The sequence below is a fragment of the Harpia harpyja genome, chromosome 6 (genome assembly GCF_026419915.1).
Source record: "Harpia harpyja isolate bHarHar1 chromosome 6, bHarHar1 primary haplotype, whole genome shotgun sequence".
NCBI classification, from domain to species: domain Eukaryota; kingdom Metazoa; phylum Chordata; class Aves; order Accipitriformes; family Accipitridae; genus Harpia; species Harpia harpyja.
In genome coordinates this window covers 70,044,811-70,058,118 of record NC_068945.1, presented here as the reverse complement: position 1 = coordinate 70,058,118, position 13,308 = coordinate 70,044,811, and the positions used below count along the sequence as shown (strand labels likewise).

Genomic DNA, 13,308 nt, shown 5'->3' with positions numbered 1-13,308 from the left:
ACAGCATGTGCTAGCAAAGTTTTTTCCTGATAGCACAGCTCTCCAAAACAACAAAATCTGAGCTACATGAACAAAGCATTCCTCTGTCATGCATGAACAGAAGGAAATGTATAAGGAATTATCATATTTTCATGTTAACTGTATGCCTTCAATTACAGATCAAGGAAGAGAAAGGGGAAAACCACCACAAACTGTAGTTCTACAAATAGTTTAAGAACATATAAAATGGCACTGCCACTTTCTCTCTGCTCATACTCATCCACTTATCTTCTGCTCCTTTCTCCTCCCTTACCATTGCACAAGTCCATGCAAAACAAAAACCCAACCCAAACCAAGGAATTGAGCGGGCTGAAAACAATCCTGGCAAAAAATACAAACGAAAGCAAGGTATTTTCAGTTGGATCAATTCCCTAGTCCATGTCACCTTACAACCACACAAACACTTCAGCTGGCAAAGATTCAAGACGAGCTAGATGGGCAGAGCAAGCAGTAAGAAGGTGAAAGCAGGACTGCCTGTTTCTGTGGCAATGTCAACATACAGCGCTGGTGGAATTGCTGGCCCAGCTTCGGTTGGCGCTCCAAGTCAAATGCTTGCACTAGGACAGTAAGAACCTGCACCCTGGCTAACATCATCTGAGCAAGCGGTAGACAAGGAAACTTCAAGCACACACTTTAGAAGGTCCATTCAGTAGAAAACAGAGCAGAGAACGGAGCCACCAGCACTGTCCAGCTATCACAGTCTAAGGATCTCTAAAATGGAAGGCCAGAGAATTACTCTTGTGCAATTATCACGGAGTCTCTAACTTACCGAATCAAAGCAACAATGTGGACATCAAATCCCTAAGAAGAGGTGCTTTGGGACTTGTTATGCAGAATATGATTTTGTTTAACTTAAAACTTAAGATGCCATCTTCATAAATCTGACACTGTAAAACTCTACCTTTCCAGACAGCAAGAAATATATAACAAACCAAGTCAAGTTCACAGGATTTTGCCAGCATAGCAATGTCAAGTGGAAAAGTGGTCTTTTCACACCCCTAAGTGATGTACTCTCAATGCCAGCACTTTCTAGTGAAAAATGGTGCTTCTCAAACTTTACTTGGACAGCAAAGCTTTCAGCTTTTGCTAAGTCACACAAACACAACACAGAAGGCATTTTGTTGTTCAGATGACATTCATATTGTACTCGGGAAATAGCTGGAATGTAACCTGGAGACCCTGATGTAATGTTAGACCTCCTCAGATACCATCCAGGAGCAGGGTATATCAATACCAGGGAAACCTTAAAATACTAAGTTTAATTGCTGTCACTGTGCTACAAAAGTAGTTGATAAACAGCTAGCCAAAAATCTATGGCACAGGATGTCTATCCAAAACACTAGCTACTGCACAGAGGAAGATGTGCAGATAGGGAAAAATACCCTAAACGTGGCATTTAAAGACATACAGTACTGTCAGTGAATGACATTTAAATGCAGGTTCAACATACAGATCAATCAGTCAGCTGGAAACTGTTTAACAGATGACGATAACACATAGGAATTTATGACACAATATGTAAGTAGTTAATTAAATGCACACAAATGAAGAAGTGCAGCTCAGATCCAGATCACAGGATAGATGGATGCCGCTGTGCTGTTTGATAAGGGGTGCGCGGCCTTATGGTTACCATCCAATACACTGCTTGACAGACCACGTTCTCCTGAATTTCAGCAGTTAGGAGTGGGAGAAGAGTGGCTAAGCAGGAGCAAGACCCTGGGAAGATCAGCCAACTGCAGCTGTACGAGTTCCTGAAAAATTAATACTTTTCCTCTTGCTAAAACTCAAAACAGACTGATATCTGAGGTGTCCAGCATCCCAAACAAATGTGAAGACTGCTTTCAGACATCAGACAATTCGCAACCGTTCTAGCTACCAGCTGACAGACAATATTTTTTTTTCCTGAAGTGATGAAAAGCTAAAGCAGTCCACGAAGTATAACTTTTATTTCTAATACCTACCAAAAATCAAGCTTGCAAATTAACTTTTCTGGAGACCTAAGTTTCTGAATGTATTGCCAAAACTGCTGATAAGTAGCTTCTCTAAACATTCAATCCCAAATTTCAATATTGCTACTACTTTCTGTTTTTCTGAGGAGAAGTTCTTAAGCCATTGGATTTTTAAATGCTTGGGGGTAACACTTACATTAAGACTATTAGTAAAAAAAAAAAAAACCAAAAACCAACCTTCAAGTGCACCTCCAGTGCCACTTGGTATCTTCACTTTGTTTTCATTTTTTTTGACTGTGTGAAATCTTTAAGAGGTAGAATTAACCTGATAGGATGGGGTTAAAATATATCCCATCCAGATCTGCGTGTTTATGGACAGCTGATATTTGGAAACCTGGATATTTGGAAGCTTCCTGGACGGAAGCCATCCATCCAGGAAAAACACTACTCAGTTAAAATGCCATTTTAACATCGGAAGAAGAAAATAATTGCATTTATGTTGGTAATATTACACTGCACTATTGCAATGTCTGTCCTGCACTGGTGAGCCCCAGCCTGGCCCCAGTATCTTGAGAGGTCTCACCAGTGCTCAGCAGAAGGGAGCAATCCTTGCCCTCACCCCTCCCGCTGCCCTTGGGCCATCATAGCCTGGGATGTGGTTGGACCTTTTCTACAAAGCTGCTTTCTCTTCCAGTGAATCCTCCATCGTCATTATCCTCCATTAGTCCATCTCTTGAAGGCTTCTTCCTCCCATCTTCTTCCTTGGTATTACTATTTGATGTCTAACCAATCGAACTGCTGACTTTCCTGTCAAAAATGAGGACTTCCTTTCGTGGGTGAATGCCCATACAAGTCTGTAAGGATCGATGTGTGCCTGTATTTTCTTCCTTCTCTGAACAGCATGTGTACTGCATGATGCACCGTTAAGGCTGAGAGGAGGAATCAAGCAACGGTAATTATCCATCCTGAGTCTCTGCAAAGAACGTCTACCTGCTAAGCTATGGTGTGGTCAATGCTCCAGACACAGAATACTTAGGCAGCAAAGTTTGCCAAACATATAAAATCTGGTGTGGGCTTCAGTGACTCGTGTACAGTTTTCCATATGGCACACTGCTCTTCTGGTTTACTGAGAGGGAGCCAAAGTAGTTTTTTTTCCTCCAATCCTGTACATCTGCCCAATAAAGGGGGGATGAGGCAGCCTCACCCAGACTGGGCTATGAAGGGAGAAAAACTTGTCCCACCTGTAAAGCAAACTAAGCATCTCAATAAGATATTTTATAAGGCTGCCTATTAAAGAGGAAGGGGAGGGAGGAGACAGAAGATATCATCTACCAAAAATCACACACACCATTGAACATGGTGAGTAATTAAACAAATTACTGTCCCAAACGATCAGTCTAAAACTCTGAACACAGGGAAAGATTACAAATTTCCTTTGTCAAAGCTCTACAGCAAAAACAGCTAGAGTAAATAGTGGTTGCTATATGGAAAAATGAGTTGAAAATCCTTTACTGCCAGGGACTGAACTAGGCTTCTGTCATGCAAGCCACAAACAGGCTGAAGTACCCAAAGTAACCAACATGCAGACTCTAGCACCAAGAAAAATAGCTTTCAGAAGAGTGGATCCACTCTCATAATAAATGACAGAAAGAATTCTATTTCTTTAAGACACAAACAAACAAAACCCCTTGTTCCCAATCTTGTAAAGAAAAAAAGTAGTAGATTCTCACATTCAGTACTTCCTGCCGTAGAGTTGCAGGCTCCACACAGCTGATTAGACGAAGCAGGAGGTCCATCATTGCTGATGTATCTATATGCTTTAGCACCAGGCTAATAAATTTGTCTTTTTTCCTTAAAAATGCAATCACCTAAAAATAAAAGTGTCATCATAAGTTGCTAGTACAACATACAGACATGGCACACAGAAGTTCCTATACTTCACCTTGTCTCAACCAACCAATCTTGATGCAAAACAGCTACTAGGTTGAGAAATTGTCCAGAGAACAAGAGAACAACATTCTCATTTCAAGACAATACTAAATCAAACCTGTTTAGCTATCTTTTCTTTCCTCTATGCCACAAAGAAACCCAAGCCCACAGAAATAAGAGCATCAAGAAGCTGGTGAAGCTGGAGAATTTTCCATTCCACTAAGGCTCTCTGACAGCCTTCGTTTAAAAAAATCAATTTTGAATTGGAACACATGTATTCCTAAAACACTGTTCAGCTCATGTTTCCAGCACCCCTTTTACAGGCATGAGACTGAGGCATTGTTTATGTAATGAGATGATTCTGGGCAATGATCAAAGGATGCATCAATATGCCTTAGTATGAAAAATAAAGCTTTAACTGTGACACAGGAATATCCCAGCTACTACAGATCTAAACCCAAAACTATGCAAAGGTATCTAAATGAGCCAGCATCTCTCTCAATTGAGGAATCCGAAGAACTTTTCAAAGCCTACATTTCAATTCCAAACTTAAAGAGCACAGCAAGCTATTTTTCAGCTCTAAGAACACGAGATCATGAGGGTAGCAATGATACTGCCATACAACACAAACAACGTTAGTGAATTAATTTGTGCTTACATATCAGGACAAATCTAATCGCTACCTGTTCCGTTTTTCTTGCAATGAGATTCCCAATAGTCTTACTGAAGAAACTGGCAAGCAAAGGGTTCAAAGGAGGCTCGTGATCCAAGAAGTCATAGAGGATATTCAGCAGAGTTTCATCCCCTCCTAGCTTGTCATTGATCTGCGGCACATCCGAGGTCAGCAGTTCACAGGCTGTGTTTGGATATCTGGAAGGACAGAACCAGAGCAACTAAAGGTGAAATGAAAACTCTCAAGAAAATCTTCCCTTACTAAAGTTATTAAGAGTAGGAGGACCACCCTTCCGGGGAGCAGGGGGGAAAAGAATATTACACAAGAAACAAGAGTCATCTACATTAATGGCGCATTTTAAGGAAACACTGTTTCCTGTAGCACATCATGTGAGTTTGGTTTGGTTTGTTTTTTTTTTTTTTTACAACTGAATTATGCATCTCAGCTGCCTTCAAATTGCAGTTAGTTCTGATTTTTAAAAGTGATGCTCAATCAGTTTTAATACACTTAAAATCTCTTAACATGAATCCATTTGCGCAACTAAAATTAACTCAAAAATTGAAGGTTGATCTGAAGAATGCGTATTTTAGCAGGTTTCTGTAACGTTTCTGAAAAATTCTTCCTTCCATGACTGGAGCTGAATTAAAAATGAGCATCATATTTTATTTTTTAAATTAAGAGGACTAAAATTTAGAGACAGAACATTAGATCTAACACAGAACGCGTAACAAATAAACATACACTATGTACAAGCAAGCAATTCATAGCCAACCTTTTGAGTTTCAATTTTTCAGTAATGTCTATATCTGTAAAATTGTTTTTCAGAAAATATTATTATGCCTGCTTTAGATCATTTTTCTCACTTAAATCAGAATATGAAATTATATTTGACAGCTTATGAAATCCTTTTTTTTTTCCTGACCTTGCTTCTTGCTCTTCCAGGCGGTACTTTCAGAAATAGGTCACATTTATGATCAGAAAAGGTAATAACGTGTTTACAATTATGTTTATAATTAGACAGTCTCGAAGTGCATACATAAGAAACAATAATCTAAACTCAACACAAAAAAACTGCTTTTGGGGGACTGTTAGTTTTGCTAAAAGAGTAAAGTTTCTTCAGGTTGAAATTCTACATTAAAAGCCAACTCCACCATATAGCTACATGGCACTGTTTTGCAAACATTTTACTGATTCAGTCTCTCCATTACTCATGCGATGAAGGAATTAAGCAGGGGATGGGAGGCTGTCACGCTACAACACCGAAATTCATCTAGCTATTTTTTATTTTTTTAAAACCTCATTTCAGCATTTCAGTGTTAGTGTCTTAATTTCATATTCTAGCTGCTGTCCATCTATAAAAAGGGCTTAAGAGAACTCCTTCGAAAAAGACCTATTCACCATCACACAGAGCTTATTGTAATCAGAAACAGCAATTCATTAGCGCTGTGAAATTCAACCTAGCACTGAACTTTAACACTATTTTCACAGTTTCAATGATAGATATGATTCTAGAGTCAAAAGGCAGCTGGACTTTATTTTTAAACCATGATTTACTCTTACCCCACTAATTGTTTAAAGACTCTGACAGGGCACGCTCGAGTGGTTCAGCAGTTCTAAGCACAAAGCAGCAATTCTGAACACCAAACTTCCCACTGAGTGCCAGTTCTTATCCATGTTTCCTAAAGTAGTTTTGATCTGTTATCAAGTGATACAGATTAAAAATAAAACCTGTCCTTTACAGTTTGAGCATCTTCTCTGTGTAAGCAGAGCTGGTTATCTTTTTTTTTTTTTTCCCCCAAAACAAAAAGAAAATTTACTACAGATTTTAATAATGGTCAACTAAATTAATAGCAACATTAAAAAAGCTACAGAATACTCTTGCTGCAAATGCGTGTTCATTCTTTAAGAAGCGCATTCACTTTCCAAATAAAAATTGTGCCATTCCATATGACACAAACCCAAGAAATTTCTTGCTTTTAATAGTTATACAAGGTCTACCACTTTTTGTAACTTTAGACACAAGCCAACATCAAGATCAATATAAAACACTCCTGCAATAATATGACTGTTTCTACAACACAAAGGGAATACTTTCACTTTTGTAAAACAGTGAAGCTGAAACAATCTTACAATACACAGCAAGATTTTTTTTTCCCCCTAGCCTCAATCTCAAAGGAAAAAACCCACGCAGAAAAGAGCTGTGGAAATGACTAGGTACCTCTCACATCTCTACCACCTTTGCAGTAAGATCTGTGAATGTGTAACAGAATCTGGGTTGAGCGTTTATCTGGGGTTTTTTCCTCTCTTAGTCAAAATTAGTTAGGTTTCTGCTCTGAACCTCATTAACAGAAAATCAAGAAGAAATCTTAACAGCACCTCCCAAACTTGAAATGGAACCCTCTGCTCTGAGCTTTGATGTCCCACCTTCCTAGACACAGCATGTTTCACACATCTGGCAATGCTTCCTAAGCTGGTGACCACCCATCAGGGAAGAAATTATGGAATTATTGTAGGTCTTTGGAAATTTCAGCTCAGTTCTTGGAGTGACAAGACAGATTGCTAGAAATCATGCAAGCAGAACAGATAAGAAAAATATGTCATTGTGTGAACTGACAGCATGCTCTTATCTCAAGTACAGCATGTTTGAGCATGCCATCGTATAAAGACATCACTAGGACCATCATCAGGGACCAGACACCAGGAAAAGATTTTTTTCATTTGATCCCACGCGGCTGTTCTTGGCACCTCTTCTGTGAAGAGACCTGCAGCTCTTTCTTCAGTTGTCCACCTGCCTGTTCTTCCCGTCGGTTTGCCTTAGCTGTACCCAGGAGTTACGCATGTGTGGCTTTCATCCTAGTGTTGTACATGTGGCTTAACTGGCCCTTGGCTCTTTTCAGGTCACAGCTCAAGCTGGAGCTTCCTTTCAGTTATTGTGCTTTCAGGTGCATCACTTTATGCCCACCTTTACCCTAGTAACTGTTATTGGTTTGGTTTTCTTACATTCATTGAATAGAATTTTTATTTTGGAAGAAATTCCACACCTCAACCTTCCCAATTTAAGCCTTACTGTACTCATCACACTTCCATTTGGTTCTTAACAAGGAAAATACTTCTTGCCCTGGTAGTATATAAAGGGTGGAGACAACAATAACTTTTCCAGTATATATACTGCATTGCTTTGTGTAGAGCCTTGTGCTTTTGATCATGAACACACACTCACATTCACTGTTTATCGAGTATTTTGAGCATACTGCCCACAAAGACTCCAAAGCCCTCCCTGAGATGTAAAAGCTGACTTGAAGCCCACCAATGTGCACATGTAACTTGGGCCATGAGTCACTACACAATCAGCACTGACTGTATTTGCTTTATTACTGCTTGGCCATATAACATAATGAAATCTTTCTACCTTTTAACTAACCTGTTTGCATTATCAACTTTCTACATTTATAATTAATTTCCCCTCTTATTTCACGTGCAAATATATCAAACAGCACAGGACTCAGTAGTGTAAAACCAGAAAGCTGGAACTGGCCATTTTTCCTTCACCTATATTTCTTTTCTTTAAACAGTTATTAATTTATGACAGAACCCTTCTCTGTTATCCCATGACAGCTTGTTTTCAACAGTCTTTGATAAGGGACCTTATCTTTTTGGACTGTATTTATGCCACATGAGGCATATCACCATTATCCATGTGTTTTACTGACTCCATCAAACTCAGCTCCTGAACTAAGCCTGACTTCCCTCTACAAAAGCAGTACTGTGAGAGCCTGCATTTAGAGAGGTGTCTATGAATCATAATGCTATACCATAAATTCTTCAATGTGCACAATGCAGAAGCCAGATTTACCGGTTCACAGACCCTTCTTAAGAACTGGTGTCCTATTTGCCGCTTCCAGTCCACTGGTTTTAAGGCTGACCAGGTGAGCAATTTCATATTTTAATTCCTTTAAATCACTCGGGTGAATACCAGCTACTCCTAACAATTATTCTACTGATTTTGTTCCATAGATGCTCCAATTTGAGACAGTTCCTCAGACTATTCCCCTGTAAAGAAAGATACCACTCGGGAATCTCCCAAGAAGTCTCTACAGTGAGTACCAACACAGACAGCTTAGTTATATTTTCTGCTACGGTCCTATCTTCCTTTCACGTGGGTCACCCATCTACACATTCTTAGAGAGGCTTCCTTATTTTGATGGGTTTACAGTGGTTTTGCCTTTAGCAAACTGCTTCTCAAAAATCCCTTTGTCCAGTCTCATGGATTAACTCTCCACTATATCCTTTTTCTATATCTGGACGCAACTTCCCTTTTGTGAGGACGTCCTTTTACCTGTAATTGATTATTTGTTTTTAACAAAGCCAGTTTTCTACGTTAGGATTTTTTTTTTATCATTGTAGTACAAGCTCTGCATTTACCACGAGCCACTAAAATGTTTCCAGGCCAGCTGTGAGCTTTTTACCCTTTCACAGTACCATTTACGTCCTAACTAACCTCCTCATATTTATGTAGTTCTGTTCCTAAAAGTTAGAAAAACAAACCCCAAGCCCATGATAATGCTGTTATGTCTTTTTTGCTCCTATGAGGATGTTAAGTCTGAGTACATTATGGTTACTGTTACAAAGTGATTTTACAACAGTTATATTTCTTAGAGCCCCCAAGGGTATATGAAGACTTATTTCTCCTTTTTCTGGCTCATTGCTCCATGCAAAAGGCATTCACGATTCCTAAAAACTCATGCACCCTGCCTCCCTGTGATATATATCCTGTCAACAGGCGGATAAATGAAACCTCTCATTGTTATAGCACATTCTGCTCTTGCAGCCTTTACAGTCTCCAAGTTTCACACAGTCAGATCCAATACTTCACCCTTTCTATTTAGGCACGGCATCCCAACCCCTAAGTTTTCCATGCTGCAGCTAACTTATCTCACTTGACACTCAGCCCTCCATCCCCTAAAGCCCACTCTTACACCAGCAGAATCTACTCTCCCTTTCCTATAACCTGTACTTTCATTACTGCATGGTCTCAGCAGGTTTACGAGACACCCTAGTATGTCAACAAGTTCATTATAAATAGACATTACAGTTCAAATAGTTTATACACTTCTTTGATTGCTACAGGTCTTCATCTGGTTGCTTAGTTTCACATGCTATGCTTAGATGGGGATTTACTCTTGAGTTTTCCTCTTTGCAGTTTCCCTTCTGAACTTTACGGACTTCCATCCTACTGACCTGTCAAGAATAAATAATTTTGATGATTCCATTTCCACAGCATGCATCATTGAGCTGCATGCCCTTCCAAACCTAGTTTCTCCCCTGTTCCAGTTTAGAAACTTCCATAACCTTTTCTTAAGAGCCAAAAATTGGATTCCATTCAGATTTAGACAGTCCATTCTTCCTGCTTAGCCTTTATTTATTCCAAAAGCTTCCCCAGTTTCTATATAAGCTTAAACCCTCTTTCCCCTCTCCAGTGCCTCACCATGCTTTGAAAATGCTTCTCTGCCTAGTCTACCCAAGGTACTGGAAGCATTTCCAAAAAAACCCCAACCTTAAGATCAGCTCTATTTGTCCTGGCAAGCAGGTCATTATGCAGTTCTTGTTGCCATCCAAGACTCAGATAAGTATCTGTCTATAGTGTATAACCACACTTCCCACCACTATACCGGCTTTTCGAGCAGGCACCTTATGGGCTGCTCTTAAAAGAAGAAGATATAATGCTGCCATCTGATGAAGAGATCGGTCAGTGAGACTGCTAACTTAAGGCCTTCCCAACAAGATTTTCTTCTATCTCGCCAGCACACCAGACCACAACACTGGAGGCTGGCCTCTTCCCACCACTGTCTGCCTTTGTCTGTGCCTCCTCACCAGCCAACCTGGCCTTGAGCTGCCGAAACCACACGCTACCTTCAAAAGTTGATGAAAAGGCATATAATCCTGTATGTGACATTCAAGGATGTCTGGGAGTAAACACTCTCATACTGAGCTTCCCTCTTCATTTTGGTTTGCATTAAAGATTTTGCTTCTTGAGAAATTTTTGGTTTTCCCTGCCTTCTCTTATTCTTAGTCTGTTTGGTTTCAATAGGAAAAAGTTTCCACTTCCACCCTTCAGCACACAGGATCAGAGACATAAACTGCCTTCTGACAGTAGCCACAAAAATCTCAAAAAGAACAGGACTTAAAAATATGGTCTGGTTAACTGAAGTAGTATTCTGAAGTGAAACAGACAATGTATGAATTAGTACTGGTATGGTACTGGAATCCCTCATTCTCTCCTCTGGCAAAATACACCCAGATTCCAGCAAAGGACCACAAGTCACACATTATTCAGCATTTCCTCTGCTCATTAACTCTTAGCACTAAGGAAAGTATTGCCCATCTTCTTCAATCAGGTATTTTGAGTTTGAGTTCGTCTCAGGTTAGCTGTGCAAACAATATGGATAAAGGGCTGCAGTAAGCTCAGAGCCTGTCACCCCAAGAAAAGCCAGTTATTCTGATGTAATACAGAAAATGCAAAAAGTCCAAAGACTGTTGTGTACCACATCCCTGGTTTAAGGGTACCTGTACAAAATTTGCATTTGTAGGACAACAGTGTAAAACTAACACTCCTGGTTCCTTCTGGCAATTCACGTTTTATAGCAGAAGCCTTGCAAAAGCAGCCATATAATATTCCAAGTTACTATATAACCTATTTCCTGGCATTCACTTACCTGGAAATAGTCACCTAAGCATAGTTGATCAACTATCTCGCCTAATAATAAACCTAAACAATACTACCATTTCTTCTGTGGACTTCAAGCAACAGCAGCAATAACCAACACTGATCCATTCCCAGTGACAAACTTGCCCATTTTTATTTATTTATTTATACACAGAGGAGCTTTTTATTTTTACATAAACTTAAAGAAAAACAAACTTCTCAAATCCAAAACATAAATATTTTCAAGTATACATTTAGGTAAAAATGTATAAACACAACTTGTTATGAGAACCAAACACATCTAAAGAGTTCACCATCATAAGAAATAGGCTCTTTACAGAGTTAGGCCCTCTCCCTAACTATATGATCACCAAAATCAGCAGGTTTTGCATATGCAGCACATTGAAAATATTACATCTTTTACTCACTGTACAGCTCACTTTCTTTTGTGGGCTTGGCTACTGAAAACCAATCAAATTCAGAAATTTCTCAGAGCAGAATGCTTTTTGCTTGCAAATTTGATAAAAGTGTACTAAAGGTACTTTTAAGATACTAATTATTTTGCCTGCAACATTTTGAACAAACAGCAAGAGTTTTTGGGGTTTTTTTGTTTTTTTGTTTTTTTTTTTTTTTTAGACAAACTCAATGTTAAACCATTAAAAGCACAGAATCAAGCTTCTGAAAATTCACTACAAATAACGAAATGCTGTGAAATACTTCACAGTACTAGAAAGCCTTTCTCCCAAGACTGAAAAGGTTACATCCATCTCACACCAAAGCATTTCCAACATCAAGATCTCTCATTCAGTTTTCTTCGTATAGGACAGAAAACAAATACCTACTTGAAGCGGACCTTCTCATCCATATCCACAGGGGGCTCATGTGTGATGAGGTTGACCAGCTCCTCCATGCAGTGCTGCTGGCAAAGGAAGTCCAGCAGCTTGCGGTTCTGAGCCTTGCACTCCTGTAAGATGTCATCTTCATCCATCAGCTCGTGAAGTGTCACATCTTCTTTATCCAGCAGCTTGTCCACATGTGATGTTGTGTTCAAATCAAACTTCCAGAACATGTTGATGGGACACAACTAGCTATAATGCAAAAGAATATGAGTTAATCTTCCATCTTTGCTATTTATTCCATCTTTACAGTTCTGAGCAGAATACCTTAGTATAGCTGCCAGCCAGCCTGTAAAAATCAGGTAAATTCTGTAAACAAAATTAGCAACTTTTCACACCAGAAAACTAACACAGCTTTGATTATAGCTGTATGATATCAACAACAGACACAATATACGCATGAATTAACTTTAACTGCAAGAAGCTGGAACTAAAAAACAAAGATTATGTTCACACATAAATGCTTTGTTGGATTAGAGTCAAGGCTGGTCACAGATAAAGAAGGCTACTGCACTATAAACAATTTGCATTAAAGGGTTTGGGGTTTTTTTGTGTTGTTTTTATTTCAGAGTCATGCTCATCAGCCATGATTGCAACAATCAATGATTTATGTAAGTGGAAGAAAGGCCTCCAATGTATATATAACAGCAAGAGATAGACCATAGTAGCAAAGTATTAAAAAAAAAAAAAACAACCAACAAATCACCAACCTACGGGACACTGCAAGCAATTAACAACAGCAGCAAACCTAGAGCTGAACTGCTAATAAATATAAACCTTATGGAATACTAGAATATGCTACTAATCTCATAAATATCATAAAAGTGTAAAACTGAGTGGTCTTTTGTGGTGCAGAAGAGTGTATTTTGTTTACCAATAACATAAATGGGCAAAAGGATACTATAAATCAAATCTAGAAATAGAAGCTGAAGGAGCAGTGTCCTTTTCCTACACATTCTAGATCTCAAGTCCTCATACATACTTGCTAAAAGGAAACCCTTCTCACCATCACCTTCCCTCACAGGAAGTTTCACATGGACATTTTACATCACCCCAACTAAAGATTTTGACACAGTTCTTTGCAAAAGTGGTAAACTGAGATACTGCAAATAACAAAAA

General features: G+C 39.1%; 1 protein-coding gene across 4 annotated transcripts in view; it reads right to left on the bottom strand.

Annotated features, from left to right (window-relative positions):
• The window catches only part of PPP6R2 (protein phosphatase 6 regulatory subunit 2), a 109,683-nt gene that overhangs the window by 47,054 nt on the left and 49,321 nt on the right, over window positions 1-13,308 (bottom strand). For all 4 annotated transcript variants that reach the window (XM_052790366.1, XM_052790368.1, XM_052790365.1 and 1 more), the window contains 3 exons: window positions 12,136-12,381; window positions 4,601-4,787; window positions 3,719-3,856 (listed from right to left, as the gene is read on the bottom strand). In XM_052790366.1, the coding sequence (XP_052646326.1) occupies window positions 3,719-3,856; window positions 4,601-4,787; window positions 12,136-12,362 (552 nt within the window). In that variant the 5' untranslated portion in view covers window positions 12,363-12,381. The remainder of the gene's footprint in view (window positions 1-3,718; window positions 3,857-4,600; window positions 4,788-12,135; window positions 12,382-13,308) is intronic.